Below are 22,868 nucleotides of genomic sequence, written 5' to 3'. Positions count from 1 at the left end.
CTCAGCCTCCGGAGTAGCTGGGACTACAGGCGCCCACCACCTCGCCCAGCTAGTTTTTTTTTTTTTTTGTATTTTTTAGTAGAGACGGGGTTTCACCGCGTTAGCCAGGATGGTCTCGATCTCCTGACCTAGTGATCCGCTCGTCTCGGCCTCCCAAAGTGCTGGGATTACAGACTTGATCCACCGTGCCCGGCCAATTTTTATATTTTTAATAGAGATAGGGTCTTACCATGTTGGCTAGGTTGATCTCTACCTCCTGACCTCAAGTGATCCACCCGCCTCAGCCTTCCAAAGTGTTGGGATTACAGGTGTGAGCCAACATGTCCAGCCCATGCCTTTTCTTTAAATGTTTTTAGAATTTATTTGTAGTAAGCTTACATGTTTGACTGTGACCTCTTTTCTTAGTATAAAAACTGTTGAAATTAGCCGGGTGCAGTGGCTCACGCCTGTAATCCCAGCACTTTGGGAGACCGAGGCGGGTGGATCACGAGGTCAGGAGATCGTGACCATCCTGGCTAACACGGTGAAACCCCATCTCTACTAAAAATACAAAAAATTAGCCAGGCATGGTGGCGGGTGCCTGTAGTTTCAGCTACTCGGGAAACTGAGGCAGGAGAATGGTGTGAACCCGGGAGGTGGAGCTTGCAGTGAGCCGAGATAGTGCCACTGGACTCCAGCCTGGGTGACAGAGTGAGACTCCGTCTCAAAACAAAAAAACAAACAAAAAAAACAAAACTGTGTGAAATTATTATTCTTCGCCAAAGTTTCTGATACGTTCACATCACCAAAAAGTTATTGTTTACTGTTCAGAATTCAGTTCACCATAGTAGAGGCTTTTCTGAGAGAGAAAACTGTCATCAAGCTTAGTCAATAATTTTATTGAATACTTTCAGAAGATAGTGGATTATTTGAAATATTCAAACTGGTACTAAATCTTATGTCTGTGTCAGTATTGTATTTTCTGGTGGCCTGCAGTATATTTTTCATACTTAACAATGGTGACAGACAACTGCTGCGTCTGTTCCAATTTCCAGCGTATCTGCTAAAATAATCCATGATGGCCGGGCGCGGTGGCTCAAGCCTGTAATCCCAGCACTCTGGGAGGCCGAGACGGGCGGATCACGAGGTCAGGAGATCGAGACCATCCTGGCTAACTCGGTGAAACCCCCGTCTTTACTAAAAAATACAAAAAACTAGCCGGGCGAGGTGGCGGGCGCCTGTAGTCCCAGCTACTCGGGAGGCTGAGGCAGGAGAATGGCGTGGACCCGGGAGGCGGAGCTTGCAGTGAGCTGAGATCCGGCCACTGCACTTCAGCCCTGGTGACAGAGCAAGACTCCGTCTCAAAAAAAAAAAAAACAAAACAAAACAAAAAAACAATGCATGATCCAGTTCACGTTTGTGATTCCCACTTGTATTCTTACTAGATGATATTTGATAGTTAATTTACTCTAGTTTTCTGGTTAAAGTGAAATTTACCAAAATAATCTTAGGGTATTTAAGTTTAGAAATCTTAAATATTGTTAGATTGAGTTGGCTCTAAGCAACTAAAAATAATAGAGTAAGAAAAGTTCCATACTGTTAACTAAAACCCCTTCGTAGCTAGAAATCATCAGGCTTTGTTTATATTTATCTTGAAATTTTTAAGGCTAGTAAGCGTTTTATGTGTGGTTCTCCTTCCTTTCAGTTACATTTTCATGCTAAATTATTCCATTGTTTTATGATTTCTGGGAGAGTTTATATGGATACAACACTTTATATAAATAACAGCATTAAAAACTTTTAATCTCAATTTTGAAAGAGAATGGTCATGGTGTGATTGATCTGAAGGTCACTTACCTTATAGCCTCAACTAGACACAATGTAATGGAAACGTCAAAGTAGGCTTACGTGGTACTTGAAGAGCTCAAAGTGATTTCATAAAATCCACGCATTGAAGTTGTCCAGTAATGTGAATCATTATTCTTACTCTTCCTTAGTATTTACTCTTTTTTTTTTTGGAGATGGAGTCTTGCTGTGTCGCCCAGGCTGAAGTGCAAAAGTGCAATCTCGGCTCACTGCAACCTACACCTCCCAGGTTCAAACGATTCTCCTGCCTCAGCCTCCTGAGTAGCTGGGATTACAGGTGCATGCCACTACGCCTGGCTGATTTTTGTATTTTCAGTAGAGACAGGGTTTCACCATGTTGGCCAGGCTGGTCTCGAACTCCTGACCTCAGGTGATCTGCCCGCCTTGGCCTCCCAAAGTGCTGGAATTACAGGCATGAGCCACTGCACCCGGCCACATTTAATCTTTCTTTTTTTCTTCTTTTTTTTCTCTTTTTTTGGGACAGTCTCCCTCTGTCGCCCAGGCTGGAGAGCAGTGGCACGATCTTGGCTCACTACAACCTCTAACTTCCAGGTTCAAGTGATTCTTCTGCCTCACCCTCCCAAGTAGCTGGGATTACAGGTGCCTGCCACCACGCCTGGCTAATTTTTGTATTTTTAGGGAGACGGGGTTTCACCATGTTGACCAGGCTGGTCCTGAACTCCTGACCTCAAGTGATCCACCTGCTTCGGCTTCTCAAAGTGTTGGGATTACAGGCATGAGCTACCGCGCCCGGCTGCATTTATTCTTTAGACAAAATTTTAACACACTTGGGTATCTGGTTTCTGAATCAATGTAGATTAGCCAATAACAGATTAGAAGAAGAGACATTGGAAGATGCTTGTTGGCAGGCCACTTTGACATCAGCAAGAAATGTGAGTTAACTCTTCAAATGAGCAAACAGGAAACTAATAAAGGCAGATACAAAAAATTAAAAAGCACAGTATTCAGATATCTTTCTGAAAGAGCTAATCATCCCTGTAGACGTCAGTAGCCCATGAGGACATTAGCACTGCATAGTAATTGAGGTTCATAATGATGACTATATCAATAAAGGCTCAATTATGGTCTATAGATTTAAAAAATGAAACAAGGAAGCATATGATCCATTTCATAAAGATTTCCGTCTAGAATGGATCAAATAATAAACTTTGACAGTTTTTTTTCTTTTGAGACAGGGTCTCACTCCATCACCCAGTCTGGAGTGCAGCGATCACAGCTCACTATAGCCTCGACCTCCCGGGCTCAGCTGATCCTCCTACCTCAGGCTCACCACTCCATACCCACCCCTACCCTGCCCCTGTAGCTGGGACTACAGGTGCATGCTACCATGCCCAGCTAATTTTTTGTATCCTTTATAGAGATAAGGTTTCACCATGTTGTCCAAACCAGACTGATCTTGAACTCCTGGGCTCAAGTGATTTGCCTGCTTAGGCTTCCCAAAGTGTGCTAGGATTACAGGCTTGAGCCACTGCACCCAGCCCACTTTGACACTTAAAAGGAATAAAACTCAATTCCGTGGAAATGAATTTTTTTTTTTGTTTGTTTCACATCGTCTTCACTGATGCTCAGTAATCATTGATCCAGTAGTGTATTTTCTGGGAGGGCCCGGGCCCAGGTGGTGTACTTTTAGACTATATTCAGACATCTTTTAAGTATATGCCTGAATTCTCTAGAGAAGTAAAGAATGCATTTTCATCTTCTTAGAAGAAGATGAGTAAGAGTTTGTTTATTTAAAAATATCTTTGAATGAGTTGATTCAGCGGTATTAGTCACCATAGAAATGACTTAAATTAAAAACCAAGTTTTTGAAAACAGCATGATCATGCTGAGTGACATTCCTGATTCACTCAGTTTGGCAAGTTTTTTTTTTTTTTTTAGGCAGAGTCTCGCTCTGTTGCCCAGGCTGAAGTGCAGTAGTGTGATGATGATTCACTGCAGCCTCCAACTCCTGGGCAGGAGGAGGCAGTTCTCCCACCTCATGTCACAGGCTCATGAAACTAGGCTTGGCTAATTTTTTTTTTTTTTTTTTTTTCCCTTTACTACGGACATGGTCTCACTATGTTGCCCAGGCTGGTCTTGAACTCCTGGGCTCAAGCAATGATCCCACCTTGGACTCCCGAAGGGCTGGGATTACAAGTGTGAGCCACTGCAAGCCTTTATAAAGAGTAATTTAAGATCCAAATAATTTCAAGAAGATAGAGGAAGAATTCTGAAGAAACTCTTTTGTAAATTTTAAATTACCATTTTCATCCAAAGACCACATTGGTGATTATCCTATTCTAGAGGTGCTAATTAGTGTACTTAAATTGAGTTAGAAAGGAAAGATACTTTCCTGTGGTTTTGGGGGATTGATTTTTATCAGGAAAGAAGCTATTTTTTAGCATAGTTTTGAAACCTTCATATTTGAACATATTTTCTTTCTGTCTGAAAGAATGTCACTAGATTCTGTTCTCTGACTAGAGAAGTAAAAGGGCCTATTATCCTTCACTTTTGCTTTCCCCTCCTTATTCTCCTAATCCAAATGGTAACTCTGAATCTATAATGTAGCCTTTCTCTGGTGTCCACGGGGATACTGGGGGTGGGGGAGAAATAATATACCCTTTAAAAAATAACCCATTTGGCCGGGCGCGGTGGCTCAAGCCTGTAATCCCAGCACTTTGGGAGGCCGAGACGGGCGGATCACGAGGTCAGGAGATCGAGACCATCCTGGCTAACACGGTGAAACCCAGTCTCTACTAAAAAAAATACAAAAAAAAAAAAACTAGCCGGGCGAGGTGGTGGCACCTGTAGTCCCAGCTACTCGGGAGGCTGAGGCAGGAGAATGGCGTGAACCCGGGAGGCGGAGCTTGCAGTGAGCTGAGATCCGGCCACTGCACTCCAGCCTGGGTGACATAGCGAGACTCCGTCTCAAAAAAAAAAAAAAAAAAAAAAAACCATTTGTGTGTAACTATTCTAATGTCCCTTTTGTTTATTTTTATTTTTCAAAGACAGGGTCTTGCTCTGTCTACCAGGCTGGAGTGCAATGGTGCAGTTATACCTCACTGCAGCCTCAAATTCCTGGGCTCAAGCAATTCTCCTGCCTCAGCCTCCCAGATAGCTATGACTATAGGCATGCACCACCATGCCCGGCTAATTTTTTTATTTTTATTTTTTTAAGAAACAAGATCTTGCTATGTTGCCCAGGCTGGTTTGGAACTCCTAGTCTCAAGTGATAGTCCTGTTTTGGTCCCCCAGAGTGTTGGGATTATAGCTGTGAGCCACTGTGCCCAACCCCTTTTGTATTCTTCCTTCCTTTTTGTAAAATCTTAACATTGGTAAAGACCTGAGAATTCAGTTAATGTAGGGACCCACTTGAAGAATCCTTTCTCTGGCATCTACAACAGATGGGCATTCAGCTTGTGTGAGTATTTTTGGTGATAATAAGTTCACTATTCCCAAGCAGCTCATTTAATTATTAAGAATTTCTTCCTTTTATTTTATTTAGATGAAAACTAAGTCTTTGTAATTTCTGTGGACTAATGAATTCTACCCTTAGGAGTCACATGAAATTGAGCAGGTCTTGAAATTTGTTAGAGCTGCAATAACTTTCCTGCTTTGAATTCTCTTTTTCTAGGCGAAAGGTCCCAATATCGTTCAGTTATTTATTTTATGACATGGTTTCAAATTCCATTATTATCTTCTATCTCTAACAGATTCTTTCTCTCTAAAATAGATTGCTGTATGTAAAATAGAATGTAAGATTTAAGATGCAGTATAAATACTGAGAACTGAGGGGCTATTACTGTCCACAATCTTCAGATAGAGAATCAAATCCAGGAGGTCAGAGACTAAGTTTGTCTTTCTTACTAGAGTAGCCCCACTACTTACTGTAGGAGTGTTCTGGTCACTATAAGTCTAGAAATGCAGATAAAGATTGTAAGCTGTTTTAGAATTTCATTTCTGTTGGGGCATGTTCAGTCAAGGACTTAAGATCCTTTTTAGTGTGTGAACTATTGTCAAATTGGGTAACCTCCAAGGGCGGAGGTTAGTGAGGCAGGCAAAAGCCAAATCATTCTAGGATGTGATTTAAGTGAGAAGTGAAGAAGACTCATACAAACGTAATAGCAGTAGAGAAGCTGAAAAATAGACTGGTTCTAAATATATTTTGGTAGTAGACTGTATAGGGTTAACAGATGGATTTGGTTAGGAGGGGAAATGGAGAAGGCTAAGAGAATGACAGCAGCACTTAGGATTCTGCTTTGAGATACTGGATGGTATGATTGAACCACTTATGGGAACAGAAAAAACAGAATTAAGAATTTAATTTTGAACATGTTTTATTGAGATACTTGCCAGATGTTAATCTCTCTTCTCTATTTTATTTCAGTTCTTTTTTTTTTTCTTTTTTTTGAGATGGAGTCTTGCTCTGTCACCCAGGCTGGAGTGCCATGGGGCAATCTCGGCTCACCGCAACCTCTGCCTCCCGGGTTCAAGCAATTCTCTTGCCTAAGCCTCCCAAGTAGCTGGGATTACAGGCACCTGCCACCACGCCCAGCTAATTTTTTTTTTTTTTTGAGACAGACTTTTTTGCTCTTGTTGCCCAGGCTGGAGTGCCATGGCATGATCTCAGCTCACTGCAACCTCTGCCTCCCAGATTTAAGTGATTCTCCTGCCTCAGCCTCCCGAGTAGCTGGGATTACAGGCATGTGCCACCATATCTGGCTAATTTTGTATTTTTAGTAGAGACAGGGTTTCTCCATGTTGGTCAGGCTGGTCTCGAACTCCTGACCTCAGGTGATCACCTGCCTCAGCCTCCCATAGTGCTGGGATTACAGGCATGAGCCACCGTGCCTGGCCAATTTTTTTTTTTTTTTTTCTATTTTTTGTAGAGATGGAGTTTCACCATGTTGGTCAGGCTGGTCTCGAACTCCTGACCTCAGGTAATCCACCCGCCTCGGGCTCCCAAAGTACTGGAATTACAGGTGTGAGCCACTGTGCTCGGCCTTATTTTGGTTCTATTACCATTTATCAAAGTGGGCCAAAGGAGGTATATTATTAAAAAATGCCTTTAGGCTCCAATATGCAACTGCCTGCATTAATAAGAAGTGTGCTAGTGAGAGTAAGCTAGAGAAACTAAGGGCAGCAGGAGTTCTTAAACCTTGGTTGCAAGGCTTTTCAAGTTTCTCTGCTCAGTATTGATTTCAGCTTCCCTAGGGATTCCCATTGTGAATATTCACTGATAACCTGAATTTACCCAGTCATTTGTTGAATTTCCCTCTGTCTCTAGCCTCTTCTGCCTCCACTTTATCTACTTCCCTACTTAAAAGCTTTCAGTGGCTCTCAGGAATCAAGTCCCAACAATTTAGCATGATACTCAAGTCGTTTCATAATGTATCTTTGCCTGCCTCTTCCTGTCTCATTCCATCTTCACGTACACTCTGGAAAGAGTTAAAAAAAGAAATATGTACATGAGTCAGAAACTTGAGACTGGTGGAAATAGAGGTGGTCTTGGCCAGATTGAATAGCCTGTGTGTAACTTCTCAACAGACAGAGGTTTTGTTAACAGAGAAGCATCTCTGGGGTAGAAGCATCTGAAGTACTGGGTTTTACAGAGACAGATACTAGCCTGAGAATTTACAACAGAATCATGACCATGTTTAATGGTTTCATTAATGCATGACTCCAAGATCTAAAAAATCTAAAAAATTTTTTAACCACCCAGAGTTTGTTTTCTGGGAAGTGAGAATGTCTACCTTGTAGAGTGGTTGTAAGGCATATAGAATAATATGTGGCATTTAGGTACTCAATACATGCTAGCTGCTATTATTATTGTTGCTGTTGGAATCTAATTTTTTTATTTTTGAGAGATAGGGTTTCACCTTGTCACCCGTGCTGGAGTGTAATGGTAGGATCATGACTCACTGTAGCCTTGACCTCTGGGCTCAAGTGATCCTCCTACCTCAGACTCCCAAGTAGCTGGGATTACAGGGGCATGTCACCACACTTGGCTAATTTTTTATTTTTTGCAGAGATGAGATCTTTCTATGTTGCCTAGGCTAGTCTCAAACTCCTGGGCTCAAGCTATCCTCCTGCCTTGGCCACCCAAAGTAATGGGATTACAGGTGTAAGCCACCGTGCCTGGCCATGGAATTTTAAACGGTAGCTCTGTTCTAATCTTATCTCCCCCTACTGCCCTATTGTAGCCCTATTTCAGCTAGTCTGGAATTGTTACTAGTTTCTTTGGACTTAAAATGTTCTTAACAATACTGGTTCTCCTGCGTGGAATTCCATTTGCCCATTGCACTTCAAGTCTCTTTCTATTGACATCTATAGTCCTCCCTCAAAGCATTATTTATTTATTTTTTGAGATGGAATCTTACTCTTTTGCCCAGGCTCGAGTGCAGTGGTGCCATCTTGGCTCAGTGCAACCTCTGCCTCCTAGGTTCAAGCCATTCTCCTGCCTCAGCCTCCCAAGTAGCTAGGATTATAAGTGTACACCACCATGTGCAGCTAATTTTTGTATTTTTAGTACAGACAGAGTTTCACCCTGTTGGCCAGGCTGGTCACAAACTCCTGACCTCAGGTCATCTGCCTGCCTTGGCATCCCAAAGTGCTGGGATTACAGGTGTGAGCCACTGTGCCTGGTGGTTTTTTTTTTTTTTTTCCAGTGAGCTAATTTGAAGAGTAATACCTCGAATTAAATCATCAAACTTCATCCCTAAATGGTGATTATAAAGGAAATTTTGTTAATGCTGCCAAACTGCAATGTTTTTGTGAAGTTTTCCACTCAAGAAGCATTAATGGAGCACTGACTCAATGTTACAAAGAGATGTAAAAAAAGATGAAAGAAACCATTCAGTCTTTTCAGTCTGCTCAGTATGTTTTTCTTTTTTCTTTTTTTTAAGGTTTGATTTGTCTGAAATTAACAGATGCACACTTTTTTTTTTTTTTTTGTGACAGAGTCTCACTCTGTTGCCCAGGCTGGAGTGCAGTGGCGTGATCTCTGCTCATTGCAAGCTCCACTCCCTGGGTTCATGCCATTCTCCTGCCTCAGCCCCCGGAGTAGCTGGGACTACAGGTGCCCGCCACCATGCCCGGCTAATTTTTTTTTTTTTTTTTTGTATTTTTAGTAGAGACGGGGTTTCACAGTGTTCGCCAGGATGGTCTCGATCTCCTGACCTCGGGATCTGCCCGCCTCGGCCTCCCAAAGTGCTGGGATTACAGGCGTGAGCCACTGCGCCCAGCTAGATGCACACTTTTAAAACAAGTGTATCTTTGATACCAGATGGGGTGTAATTCATAGGGTTTTGAGGATTAGGATTGAGATGGAATGGTAACTCATCACTTTTTCTTCAGAGTTGGGTAGATTCTTTTTTTGTTTGTTTGCTTAAATCAAAAGACCTCTTTCTGACATTAAATAAATGGATACCTCCTTTTGGATTTTATATCCGGAATGAAAATAGTGTCATTTACATAGGAAGAGCCTGTTTGCAGAGCATTTATCCTGTTTGTGCTGCCTGACTTCTTTGTATCTTTTCATCTGTACCCATCCTATCATTTGTAACACAAAGAACTTGACTGCATGGTATTTGTCCGGAGAAGTTTATTTGAGCTTTTAGTAAGTGATCCATAGGATTTTTCTTTTTGCTATTTATTTTTTATTTGTTTAATTCATATTAACCTCAGAGCTAATTGAAAGTATCAGTGAGCTTTATCAGTTTCATTTTATATTTTCTCTCTCTCTCTCTCTCTTTTTTTTCTCTTATTAATAGCATTGCTACCGATGTGTACAGGGCTGGAAAGAACATAGATGCAAACTCTCCTTAATCATTCATTTTTATGTTTTTTCTTGTATAGACTGAGTTGTAGCATCTTTGCTGAATACTGCATTATTTGAATTCCTGATTGTTTTCTAGCATTTAATGTATGGTATTAGCTGAAGTTGGTTTCAGTATGTTTCAGTAGAATTCTTTTGCCTTTTACCTATGTGCCTGTTCCTTAATTATGTTTTCATTTATTCTTATGTTCAGCTTGTTTTTTACATATGTCCCAATATGTGGCAAAATGTCTCAGTTCTGTACTCATAGATGTTATCCTCTAACTCTTCATATGTCTTAGTTGGATTTGGATCATAATCCCAAAAGACACAATCCTAAACACCATAATCTGAAATGTTAAAATCCTGAATGATCAAAATCTCTGAAGCCTAAATCTCTGAAGTCTAAAATCCCTAATGTCTTCAATCCCCAAAATCACAATCACAGGATAGTTGCTTCATGTTAGGCAAAACTATTACTTTGTTGTGTTTATTTGGAAATTCAATATGGTTTAAGGAGATGCATATAGATGCCAGGTTGACAAGGGGTAGAGTTATAGACTTAGTTTTAGAGATGTCAGTTTGACTGGATTAAGGAATACCTAGAAACCTGGTAAAATATTGTTTGGGGTGTGTCTGTGAGGATGTTTCCAGAGGAGATTAGTGTGTAAGTCTTGTGGATTAGGTGGGGAAGATCTGCCCTCATTTTTGGTGGGCACCATCAAATTGGCTGGGGGGCCCGGAAAGAACAAATACAGAAGGCGTGTGTGTCTCTGAGAGCTGGGACAGACTTTTCTTCTGCTGTGTTGGACATCAGAACTATAGGCTTCTCAGCCTTTGGACTCAAGGACTTATACCAGTAGCACCCCAGGTCTCGAGGATGAGAGTTATACCATCAATTTTTCTGGTTCTGAGGCCTTCAGTCTTGGACTGAGCTATGCCACCGGCATCCCAGAGTCTCCAGCTTGCACACAGCCTGTTGTGGAACTTCTCAGCCACCACAATCATGTGAGCTGATTCCCCTAGTAAATCCTCCATCATGTATCTATGTACGTATCCTATTGGTTCTGTCGCTCTGGAGAACCCTGACTAATAGAGATTTGGTATTAGAGAGGCTGAATGTCATTCCTTCTTACTGTATTCCTTACAACACAGTGAAAGATCTGTGAAATTGTTTCCTCGTAGAAAGGCTGTGATAAGTTAAGTGTATGAGGCTACTTAATGGTGAAAGATAAAAGTTTAAAAGCTAATTATTATTGCTGCTGTGAAAGCAGAATGTTGCTTAATTGCAATGGCCAAGCAATAACAAAACTTTCCAATGGACCACATATACTTACAAAATTTGTAGACCACAACCACTCTCCAAAACAAGTGCAGTGAGTGTTTTGAACGTCATACAAGAATTGAAAATGCATGCGAAAAATACAGGAAATCTCCCCTGCCAAATTATATTCAATTGTGTACGAGTACTGCCCCTTCACACATGCCCCTTCATACTTGCCTTTAAAAAACACCCTTCATTACAGAATAAAAAGAATTTGACAAGCTCGGTGACCTTCTGAACCAAAAACTCTTGTCGATATTGAGGTTCCTCCACTGTTGCAAAGCACGTTAGATGGTGAATTATTTTTGATTAGGGATTTGACTGTTGAAGAGGATAGACTTCTTATATTTACCAGTAAATCTAATATAGCAAAACTAGCACATGCTTCACTTTGGCTAATGGATGGTACTTTTGAAACTGTCCTGACTTTTTTTTTTAATCACCTGTATATAATTCATGCCCGCATTGAATCTGAAAATTCTAGAACTTATCTACTAGTTTATGTATTAGTGACTAGAAAAAGTGAAACACCTTATAAATGTTTATTTGAAGATTTGGTAGACTTGGCAGAAGAAAATGGATTTTGATTGAATCCCTGAATCGTAATGACAGATTTGGAATGTGGTGCAATCAAGGCTTCTAAAAGTGAATTTCAAGATGTTACAGATAAAGTTTATTCCATTGAGCCGCAATGCATTTGGCAGAAACTTCAGATGAATGGATTGGCCACATAATACAGCAAGGATGAAAGTTTCAGTTTAAAAGTGCATTGTGGCAGGCTCACGTTATCCCAGCACTTTGGTAGGTCAAGGCAGGAAGATCACTTGAGCCTAGGAATTCTAGACCAGCCTGGCAACATGGTGAAACCCCATCTGTCCCCAAAATACAAAAACAAATTAGCCAGACTTGGTGGTGCATGCTTGTAGTCTCAGCTACTTAGGAGGCTGAAGTAGAAGGATGATTTGTGCTGGGGAGATGGAGGTTGCAGTGAGCTGAGAGTATGCCATTGCACTCCAGCCTGGGCCACAGAGCCAGACCCTGTCTCAAAAAAATAAAATAATAAAATAAATTTTAAAAATTTAAAAAGCACATTATGATGTCACTAGGGAAGGGTTGAGAAAAAAAAATAAAAGTGCATTATAGGTGTGGTGGCTCACTCCTGTAATCCCAGCACTTTGGGAGGCTGAGGCAGGATGATCGTTTGAGCCCAGGAGTTTGAAACTAGCCTGGGCAACATGGTGAAACTCCATCTTTAAAAAAAAAAATTTTTTTTTTAATTAGCTGGGCATGGTTGTGTGTACCTGTAGTTCCAGCTTCTTGGGAGGCTGAGGTGGGAGAATTGCCTGAGCTCAGGAAGTTGAGGTTGCAGTGAGCGAGATTGTGCCACTGCACTCTTGCCTAGGTGGAGTGAGAACCTGTCTCAAAAAAAGTGCATTATTTTTATTTTTAAAGCGCATTATTTGCCTGCATTGGCATTACTTCCAGCTGGTGATATTCTAGGAGCTTTTTTTTTGTTCTTTGTTTTTTGTTTTTTTGAGATAGAGTTTCACTCTGTCACCCAGCTGGAATACAGTGGTGCAATCTCGGCTCACTGCAACCTTGACTGCCTGGCTTCCCAAGTAGCCAGGATTACAGACGTCCACCACCACGCCCAGCTAGTTTTTGTATTTTTAGTAAAGATGGGGTTTTACCACGTTGGCCAGGCTGGCCTCGAACTTCTGACCTCAGGTGATCTGCCCATCTCAGCCTCCCAAACTGTTGGGATTACAGGCATGAGCCACCGCGCCTGTCCTCCAGGAGCTTTTAATAAATTAAAACTGCATCTGTCTGAAGAAACCAGTGAAGTTACTGACTGGTTCAAAAATAATTATGTGCACAGTAGGATAAGAAGACACACAATGGTGTTTCTGTTTGATCACCAGTATTGTTTTCACCAAGTTTGTGGTGTGCATATGAGTGCATATGAAACAAATTTCTGCATGCCTAAAACAACATATAAGCATGGCACAAAAGATGGGAAAATTTAACAGGAAATGCTCATGGCCATGTATGTCGAATCATAGAAGAATTTCAAAAAGAGCAGCACCATGTATAAAATGAATGTGAGTGTATTCTCTGAGGAGAGCCATTCTCTAAAAAGAAAAAAGCAGCTGTTCATTGTGATGCAAGACTTCAAAATATAGTTAATGACTGCGGAAGTCTGCCTGCTCTTATGGACCGCCTCTGCACAATTACCCAGAATCTATCACTGTAATATACTTTTTCATATGTTGAGTTTTCTTTTTAGTTTTTAAAAGTTTTTTCCCCACTTGTTCAAATTGCCAGCATTATTTTTTACAATTTGCTGTGCTCTGTATTTCAGCTTCACATCATTTCCATTACTGGAGGTATAAATTGTATAAAGACTTTTAGAGAGTTCGAATGTGTTTTATGCATTTTTTGCATATTTGCAAATTTGACTCTACAAGGTCCATTTTCACAACATTGACTTCGTGTGTAAGCATTGTGCATGTATGTACACGTATGTTTTATTGCAGCACTGTTCACAATAGCAAAGACTTGGAACCAACCCAAATGTCCATCAGTGACAGACTGGGTTAAGAAAATGTGGCACATATACACCATGGAATACTATGCAGCCATGAAAAAGGATGAGTTCATGTCCTTTGTAGGGACATGAATGCCGCTGGAAACCATCATTCTCAGCAAACTATCGCAAGAACAGAAAACCAAACACCACATGTTCTCACTCATAGGTGGGAACTGAACAATAAGAACACTTGGACACAGGAAGGGGAACATCACACACAGGGCCTGTTGGTGTGTGTAGGGTAGGGGAAGGGGGGAGGGATAGCATTAGGAGATATACCTAATGTAAATGATGAGTTAATGGGTGTAGCACACCAATATGGCACATATATACATATGTAACAAACCTGCACGTTGTGCACATGTACCCTAGAACTTACAGTATTAAAAAAAAAAAAGCATTGTGCATGTATGTAAAATACTCTTTGGGTAACTGTAATATATGGTAGCAGCCCATCATGTTTGATTTTTTTTTCTTTTTAATTTTTAATAACCAAAACAAAGCATCTAAAACCACAGCTTCTGGAAGGACCACTTTTTCTTGCCTGTATTGTATCTCTCTTCAAACTTGACCTTGGCTTCTCGTTGGGCCCTGTGTTTATGAGCAGGATCTCTGAAGACATCCTTATTGATGACAGTTTTTTCCAAGGGGATATCCATAGAATACCTTGTGGGCATTAGGTGATTGTAGTTATAAATTTTCACAAAAGATTTTATCTTTGACCTCTTGGCGGTCTTCTTCTTGCCCATGGCAACTGTCACTTTGCGGGGGTAGCGGTCAATTCCAGCCACCAGAGCATGGCTGTAGGTGCCATCTGAGGTGCCATCATCAGTGTTCTTCACGATGACGGCTTTGCATCCAGAGTAGCATCCACCCAGGACAAGCACCACCTTCTCAGGCTTCATGAACTTGCCCATTTCGGCAGCAACCACTTGGACCTACAGCAAAAAGCCCATCATGGTTTTTGATTGATCTTAAGACTTAGGTTGTTTGTCATGGTATTTCAGATGACTGCAGTTATCTAAGCTATTTTTTATGAATACACCTTGTCTGTTCATAACTTATACCAGTATGACTGTCATTAGTTACACCTGAGTGTTTATGCTTGTAAAATATGTATGTTGTTTTTGCCTATTTTATCATGTAAAGTGGCCTATGAAGTGTTCTGTTGTGTTTTTATGTTTCTCAAATAAATCCCCCTTAAAAATGTAAATAAATATCTTTTAAATTTTTTTTAATTCCTTTTTTCAGAATTATATTTTTGGGATTTTGGTCTTTTGGGATTTCAACACTTGGGATTATGCCATTGAGGATTGTGTCTTTCGAGATTATGATTGGCTCCTGTCCTAATCATTACTTCCTAAATGTGGCACAGAGATCTTATTGATGGAGATACTCAGAACACTGAATCTGGGCACTTGTCACAGCTGGGTAGGAAACCTACTCTATGGTTAAAGATTACAAAGTCTGATTAAGTGCCAAAAAGAGTTCTTAAAAATGTTAGTGGTTCACTTTTCACATTTAATATGTTGTATCATTTGCTTCATTAATTAACAAGCATTTGTTGAGCACTTACTGTGTCAAGTATTTCCCACTGTTCATATTCCACTTGCTAAAAGCAGTGTTTTACAGTCTTTGTCTCTTAGGCATTTTGAGGTACGTTCTCAAAGTTATTGTAATAGTGGTTTTCTGTGCTTCCTACTCAAAATGAGCTCAGTGGGCCAGCAGCATTGGCAACATCTATTAGAATTGTAGAATCTCAGGCCCTATTCCAGACCTATTGAATCAGACCCCTCATAGTGAAGCAGGATATTTCCCTGACCTCTTCATGGGAATTGTGACAGGCGTACCTTGTTTACTCAGCCTGCCACTCTCAACTCCTCGTGGGAAGGAGCGTGTGAGTGAACAAGACGGGAACTGGAGTGCACAAGTGCTGGAACCAGCTGGCTGCATCGGTGCTTGCAGGACTCAAAGCCATGTGGGTCCCACAGCAGTATCCGGGGGCAGTATCTGCATCCCTCGAAGTCCCAGCGGGCGTGTTACAGTGCTCTTTTAGCTCTGCCATCCGTGAACAACTTCAGTGTTAGCAGCTTGATGGGCCCTTTGCCTTTCTGAGTGAGGCAGAGGTCCAGTGTGATAGCCTTTTGTATCTGTACACATGGCTCCCATGCTCTTGTCCGGCATCCAGGAAAAATGAGGTCACAGGAATGAACTGAAGAATGGTAAATATGGGGGATTTTATTGCCAATGAAAGTGGCTCTTAGCAGGAAGGGGAGCTGAAAAGGGACCAGGGGTGGGTAGATTCTCTTCCTCTGAAGCCATCTCCAGCCGAATTCTTCTCCGAAGTTATGCCATCAAGCTATCCCTCTGAAGTCAAGCTGCTTCTCTCCAACATCCAGCCACTTCTCCTCCCTCCCAGCTGAGTCTGGGGTTTTTATAGGATGGGGTGAGGTGGGGCCATGGGTGGTTTAGGAAAAGGCAACATTCCAACGGGAAAACAGGGATATAAGTTCTCACTTTGGGCTGCAGTTTCATGCTTTTCCACTTGAGGGTGGGGTTTCGTCAGAGACTCGTCCTTTTCTGCCTAGAATTTCTCTGCCCCCTGTCTGTATCAATAGTGGGTTTAACCAAAAATTTTTTTGAAATTTTCTTTCATTATACTGGTTAAAGTTGAAACAAGAATGTAAACCCCATGATGACATAGACCTTGACTTGTGTGTCTAGCACCTAGCATCAGTCCTGTGCTAGGTGCCTGATAAGAATTTGCTGAATGAAACAATTAGTATCATGCATTTGAAGTAAATTTACTTGAATAAATTTAGAGAATGCCTTTGTAGTTTGTATTTATCAGATATATTCAGTGAAATCAATTAATATTTTTAAAAACTTAGGGTTTTTTTTTTTTTTTTTTTGGGACAAGGTCTCGCTCTGTCACCTAGGCTGGCATGCAGTGGCATGATCGTGGCTCAGTGTAGCATCAGCCTCCTGGACTCAAGTGATTCTCCTGCCTCAGCTTCCCAAGTAGCTGGTACTACAGGCACATGCCACCCATGCCTGGCTAATTTTTAAATTTTTTATAAATATGATGTCTTGCTGTGTTGCCCAAGCTGGTCTTGAACTCCTGAGCTCAAGTGATCCTCCTGCCTCAACCTCCCAAATTGCTGGGATACAGGCGTGAACCACCATGCCCAGCCCCAAAAAACTTTTTTTTTTTTTGAGATGGAGTCTCGCTCTGTTGCCCAGGCTGTAGTACAATGTCACGATCTTGGTGCACCACAACCTCCGCCTCCTGGGTTCAGGTGATTCTCCTGCCTTAGCTTCCTGAGTAGCTGGGATTACAGGCGCCTGCCACCATGCCCGGCTAATTTTTGTATTTTTATTTTTATTTTTTTATTTTATTTTATTTTTTTTTGAGACGGAGTCTCGCTCTGTCTCCCTGGCTGGAGTGCAGTGGCGCGATCTCGGCTCACTACAAGCTCCGCCTCCCGGGTTCCCGCCATTCTCCTGCCTGAGCCTCCCGAGTAGCTGGGACTACAGGCGCCCGCAACCGCGCCCAGCTAGTTTTTTGTATTTTTAGTAGAGACGGGGTTTCACCGTGGTCTGGATCTCCTGACCTTGTGATCCGCCCGCCTCGGCCTCCCAAAGTGCTGGGATTACAGGCTTGAGCCACCGCGCCCAGCCCTAATTTTTGTATTTTTAGTAGAGACAGGTCTTCACCATACTGACCAGGCTGGCCTCAAACTCCCGACCTCAGGTGATTGGCCCACCTTGGCCTCCCAAAGTGCTGGGATTACAGGTGTGAGCCACTGTAATAAAAGTGCCACTGCACCTGGCCTAAAACTTTTATTAATACCTATTATGTGTCAGGTACTATTCTAGGCGTTGGATATACAATGATTAAAAAAAAAAAAAATCAAGGTTCATATCCTTACAGAACTTTTAGCTGGAGAGAGGGAAGAAAGACATTTTAGCTGGAGAGAGGGAAGAAAGACAATAAACTGGTAAACAAATATGTTAACAAAATAATTGCAGATAATAAGAGCAGGAGTCCTGTGAGGGTATCTGGAGGCATGAAGGCCAATACTTTTAGCCAGATTATGTGGGGAGGCCTCCTAAGGCCTAAGACAGTAGTGATATGAAGGAGACCAGCCTTCAAATAGTCAGGAGAAGAGCATGGTAAGTAGAGAGAGCAGCAAGTGTGAAAGGCCTGAGGAGGGAATGAGCTAAATATAGTTTGTTCATTCATTCAGATTGTTAACATCCAGATAAAGTTACTTCATTTAGGCTGGTCCAGTGCAGTGGTGCTTACAACTAATTGATCACAACCAGTTATAGATGTCTTTGTTTCTTCTTTACTCCCACTGCTTCACTTCACTAGCCTTAAAAAAATTTTTTTAAATTACTTTATTTAGTATAGAGAAGATGAGAAGACAATGTAAATGCTTTGTGAGTGATGGTGAGGAAATACTTTTAGTGATAGCAGAGAATCAAAGCATAAGGTCATCAACAGTCAACTTCATTGCCCAGTGTTTTCAAAGTCCCCACGTGTGTTGATTATTCTTTAGTAAAGTAGACGTGACAATGCTTGTTGGCTGTTATTGTGAAGCTTGACTGATAATACTGGGATTTTGAGATCAAGAGGCTAGAAGCCAAGATGTTGGAAATATGTAAGGTCAGCTGCGTGCTTTTTCCTCCTCCCCTACGAGTGAATCAGCACTTGCTTTGTAAGTTTTTCTTCTCTATCTTCTTTCTCTGTTGTTAGTTTCACTTCCTATTCTTAAAAATGCTGAGCTTTCAAAATCGTATTTATCAGGAGAAAAAAACAGACTGAAAGAGCTTAAAATGGGATACCTCTGGCTAGGCGTGGTGGTTCATGCCTGTAAGCCCAGCTCTTAGGGAGGCAGAGGCAGGTGGATAGCTTGAGCCCAGGAGTTTGAGACCTGCCTGGGCAATATAGCGAGACCCCATTCTCCACAAAAAGGAAAAAAAAAGGGATACCTCTGAAAGAGGTTGTAATTTGGAATTGTAACACGAAAACCTAAGGAATTTTTTTGCAATTATTTCAACTGTATACTTGTCATTGCTGTTGTCCAGTCTTACAGCAGACTATCAGAATTTTACTTTTGCAATTTTAATAGAGAAGTCTCTGCATCCTAAGAAATGTAAAGAAAAAGAACAATAAAGACTTGGGGAACTTGTAAATTTCATTGTCTCTTGGGGTGTGGAGAAATTTGCAGGGAATAATTCCTGCAAATCCTACACCTTCAGATTGATACCTTCAAAGGTATCTAAACCACGATCCTTTTTAAAGGAAGGATAAAACTGTATTTACTATATACAATTCTAGGCATTGGATTTAGTATGTGATGTATTTCACTAAGGTGGCCTCGGTGGGTACTATTTTAAGCTACTCTCTCTTTGTGCATATATCTTTAGTGACTCAAGGCATTAATATTTTATTCAGAATGTGTAGATAAGATATTTTTATAATTTAATGGAAAGTCTCATGTTTAATGGGTTGGAATTCTGTTTGTTGGCAATTAAATACCTAAGTATATTAATTTTTTAGGGTTTAGGGTTTTGCCAACAGTATTGCTTATGAGAGCCCCCCTTTTCTATCTTCTTTTTAATAGCAACATCATGACAACAGAGAAGAGTTTAGTGACTGAGGCTGAAAATTCACAGCACCAACAGAAGGAAGAGGGTGAGGGAGCTATAAACTCAGGCCAACAAGAACGTCAGCAGGAGGAATCTTGTCAGACAGTAGCCGAAGGAGATAATCAGTTTGAACAGAAGCTGAAAGCTTCTAATGGAGACACTCCTATACATGAAGACTTGACTAAGAACAAGGAGCGGACATCAGAAAACAGAGGGCTTTCACGACTGTTCTCCTCGTTTCTCAAAAGGCCCAAATCTCAGGTGTCCGAGGAAGAAGGAGGCAAAGAAGTAGAGTCAGATAAAGAAAAAGGTGAAGGACGTCAGAAAGAGATAGAATTTGGAACCAGTCTTGATGAAGAGATCATTTTAAAGGCCCCGATTGCAGCTCCTGAACCTGAACTCAAAACAGACCCATCTTTGGATCTTCATTCATTAAGCAGTGCAGAAACACAGGTAAGGATGTGTGGATATGGGAGGTGGGCGAAGGAAGGCAGGTTGTACACTTTATTTTTCATTTAAGAGTATTTGGGCAGGGCGCAGTGGCTCACGCCTGTAATTCCACCACTTTGGGAGGCTGAGGCAGGCAGATCACCTGAGGTCAGGAGTTTGAGACCAGCCTGGCCAACATGGCCAAACCCTGTCTCTACTAAAATTACAAAAATTAGCCAGGTGTGATGGCGGGTGCCTGTAATCCCAGCTACTCAGGAGGCTGAGACAGGAGAAGTTTGAACTCAGTAGGTGGAGGCTGCAGTGAGCTGAGATTGTGCCACTGCACTCCAGCCTAGGTTACAAGGGCGAGATTCTGTCTCAACAACAGAAAAAAAAAAAGAGTATTTGGTTTTATTTCTTACCAGCTAGTTTTGATAGTGATAAGTAGCATCATGAAGCTTTATAGTTTCTACTCTATTTTTTTTTTTTTGAGATCGAGTCTTGCTCTGTCATCCAGGCTGGAGTGCAGTGGTGTGTGGTGCACTCTCGGCCCAATGCAACCTTCCCCTCCTGGGTTCAAGTTATTCTTCTGCCTCAGCCTCCCAAGTAGCTAGGATTACAGGCTCTGGCCACCATGCCCAGCTAATTTTTGTATTCTTAGTAGAGACAGGGTTTTGCTCTGTTGGCCAGTCTGGTCACAAACTCCTGACCTCAGGTAATCTGTCCACCTCAGCCTCCTAAAGTTCTGGGATTACAGACGTGAGCCATCATGCCCAACCTATAGTTTCTACTCTAAAAAAATTAATGTAGTCATTGGAAATTTACTTTTTAAAAAGATACTTACACTTTATATGTTTATATAAAGGGTCTTGCTATTTTGCTCAGGCTAATCTCAAACTCCTGGGCTCAAGTGATCCTCCCACTTCAGCTTCCTGAGCAGCTGGCATTATAGGTGTGCACCACCATGTCTGTCCATTTACTGTTTATAAATCAAAGAATAGAAGAGAAAAAAAAAGTATCAAATGAATGTGTTCATCCCATATTTCATTTTATTATAATAATGTAACAAATTGAAGATTTTTAATGAGAGAAGAAAATAAAAGTGAGATGGTTTAGAGTTCATTTTTGTGGAATTATTAGGAACAGGACAGTTATCAGCAGATGTGGTTCTTTTATGTAAATCTTCCTAAAATCTATGTGATGAATTCAAGCCATCTGAAGATATGTGATAGATTCAAGTCATGTCTACCTTATTTTGATCATCTTCTTTAACTAGATCATATTGCCACAGAGTGTAAGATATATATGAGGAAGTCTAGCTCTTTCTATCACCTGTATAATGTATATTAGTCTGGGGCCTTAATTGTGACATAGTGTTGTTAAACTAAACACGAGTTGTGAGTCTGTTTATTTGTCCAAAAAAAAAATGGGAAAATATTAGTACTGTAACTCAGACTATTTTCTAAGAATGTCATTTATTTTCAGCCTTCCCATTACAAATTAAGAATTATTTTCAAAGTCTTCTTATTTCTGAAGCATGTGAATATTATCTGCATTGTTAAAAGCGTAAGTCCTTCTAGAACTCTAACAGTGTTAGAGGGGAAAATGTATAAGTCCTACATGTTTTTGTTATAGGTCTGAGATTTGGACTCCGTAGTTTTATTAGTGTCTTATTAGAATACTACATGTATTTATAGAACTATTACTTGTATATTCAAAGTGCTGAGAGTAAAATTTAGGATAAAATTATAATTACACACTTGCTATTAGTGAAACAAGGTTGAAAACAAGATTTACTATATTCTGTAATAGTTAAGATGCAAACTATGGAATCCAACTAGAGGGTTCAAATCGGAGAAAAGTGACACTTTTCACTTTGTCAGTTTCCTCCTCTGTACAATGGGGATAATAATATCCACCTCATTTGGGATTGAAAGGGTTAAAAGAGAAAAATGGGTAAAAGCTCTTAAAACATTGCCTGGCATTTAATAAATACTCAATGAATGTTAGTAAATAAACACAAACAGTAAAGGCAAAGAAACCATTCATATCTTAATACCATTTTATTTTAAGAATACCAAAAGAATTAAATTATAGGCCGGGCGCGGTGGCTCAAGCCTGTAATCCCAGCACTTTGGGAGGCCGAGACGGGCGGATCACGAGGTCAGGAGATCGAGACCATCCTGGCTAACACGGTGAAACCCCGTCTCTACTAAAAACTACAAAACAAAACTAGCCGGGCGAGGTGGCGGGCGCCTGTAGTCCCAGCTACTCGGGAGGCTGAGACAGGAGAATGGCCTAAAACCCAGGAGGCGGAGCTTGCAGTGAGCTGAGATCCGGCCACTGCACTCCAGCCTGGGCGACAGAGCAAGACTCCGTCTCAAAAAAAAAAAAAAAAAAGAATTAAATTATATTATCAGCCAGGTACAGTGGCCCGCACTTATAATCCTAGCACTCTAGGAGGCCGAGGCAGGCGAATCATGAGGTCAGGAGTTCGAGAACAGCCTGGCCAACATGTTGAAACCCTGTCTCTACAAAAAATACAAAAAATTATCTGGGTGTGGTGGCAGGCGCCTGTAGTCCCAGCTACTCAGAAGGCTAAGGTAGGAAAATTGCTGAGAGCCAAGATCGCGCCACTGCTCTCCAGCCTGGGTGACAGTGGGAGACTCCATCTCAAAAAAAAAAAAAAAAAAAAAAATTACGTTATCTTTCAGGAAGCCTGGTACTTTCAAGAGTTTTTAAAATTCCCTTCCTTCCTTCCTTCCTTCCTTCCCTCCTTCCCTCCTTCCTTCCCTCCCTCCCTCCCTCTCCCTCCCTCCCTCCCTCCCTCTCCCTCCCTCCTTTGTCCTTCCTCCCTCCCTCCCCTCTTTATTTTCTTTTTTTCTTTCTTTCTTGACAGGGTCTCTCTCTGTCACCCAGATTAGAATACAGTGGTGCGATCATGGCTCACTACAGCCTCAACCTCCTGGGCTCAGGCTATCCTCCCATCTCAGCCTCCTGAGTAGTTGGGACTACAGGTGCATGCCACTATGCCCAGCTAATTTTTAAATTTTTTGGTAGAGACGGTCTTGCTTTGTTCCCTAGGCTGGTCTTGAACTCCTGAACTCAAGCAATCCTCCTGCCTCAGCCTTCCAAAGTGCAGTGATTACAGGTGTGACCACTGTGCCTGGCCTCAAGAGGTTTTTAACTGCTTTTTTCTCCTTCAG

The 22,868-nt window shown here is 41.4% G+C and overlaps 1 protein-coding gene and 1 pseudogene across 16 annotated transcripts in view; one reads left to right on the top strand and one right to left on the bottom strand.

Moving 5' to 3' along the window:
* Positions 1–22,868, top strand: part of EPB41 (erythrocyte membrane protein band 4.1) — a 244,419-nt gene that overhangs the window by 86,129 nt on the left and 135,422 nt on the right. For 13 of the 16 annotated variants that reach the window (XR_003309970.1, XM_026457221.1, XM_026457220.1 and 10 more), the window contains exon 2: positions 19,209–19,686. Coding sequence is in view for 12 of the 16 variants with exons in the window: in XM_026457220.1 (XP_026313005.1) it covers positions 19,209–19,686 (478 nt within the window). In the remaining 4 variants the exon portion in view is untranslated. The remainder of the gene's footprint in view (positions 1–19,208; positions 19,687–22,868) is intronic. The other 3 variants (XM_031934452.1, XM_031934447.1, XM_026457223.1) reach the window with 1 other exon arrangement.
* Positions 14,082–14,492, bottom strand: LOC111547593 (annotated as a pseudogene).

Source organism: Piliocolobus tephrosceles, chromosome 1, assembly GCF_002776525.5.
Source record: "Piliocolobus tephrosceles isolate RC106 chromosome 1, ASM277652v3, whole genome shotgun sequence".
NCBI lineage: Eukaryota > Metazoa > Chordata > Mammalia > Primates > Cercopithecidae > Piliocolobus > Piliocolobus tephrosceles.
The sequence above is the reverse complement of the archived record's forward strand: the minus strand, read 5'-3'. Positions and strand labels throughout refer to the sequence as shown.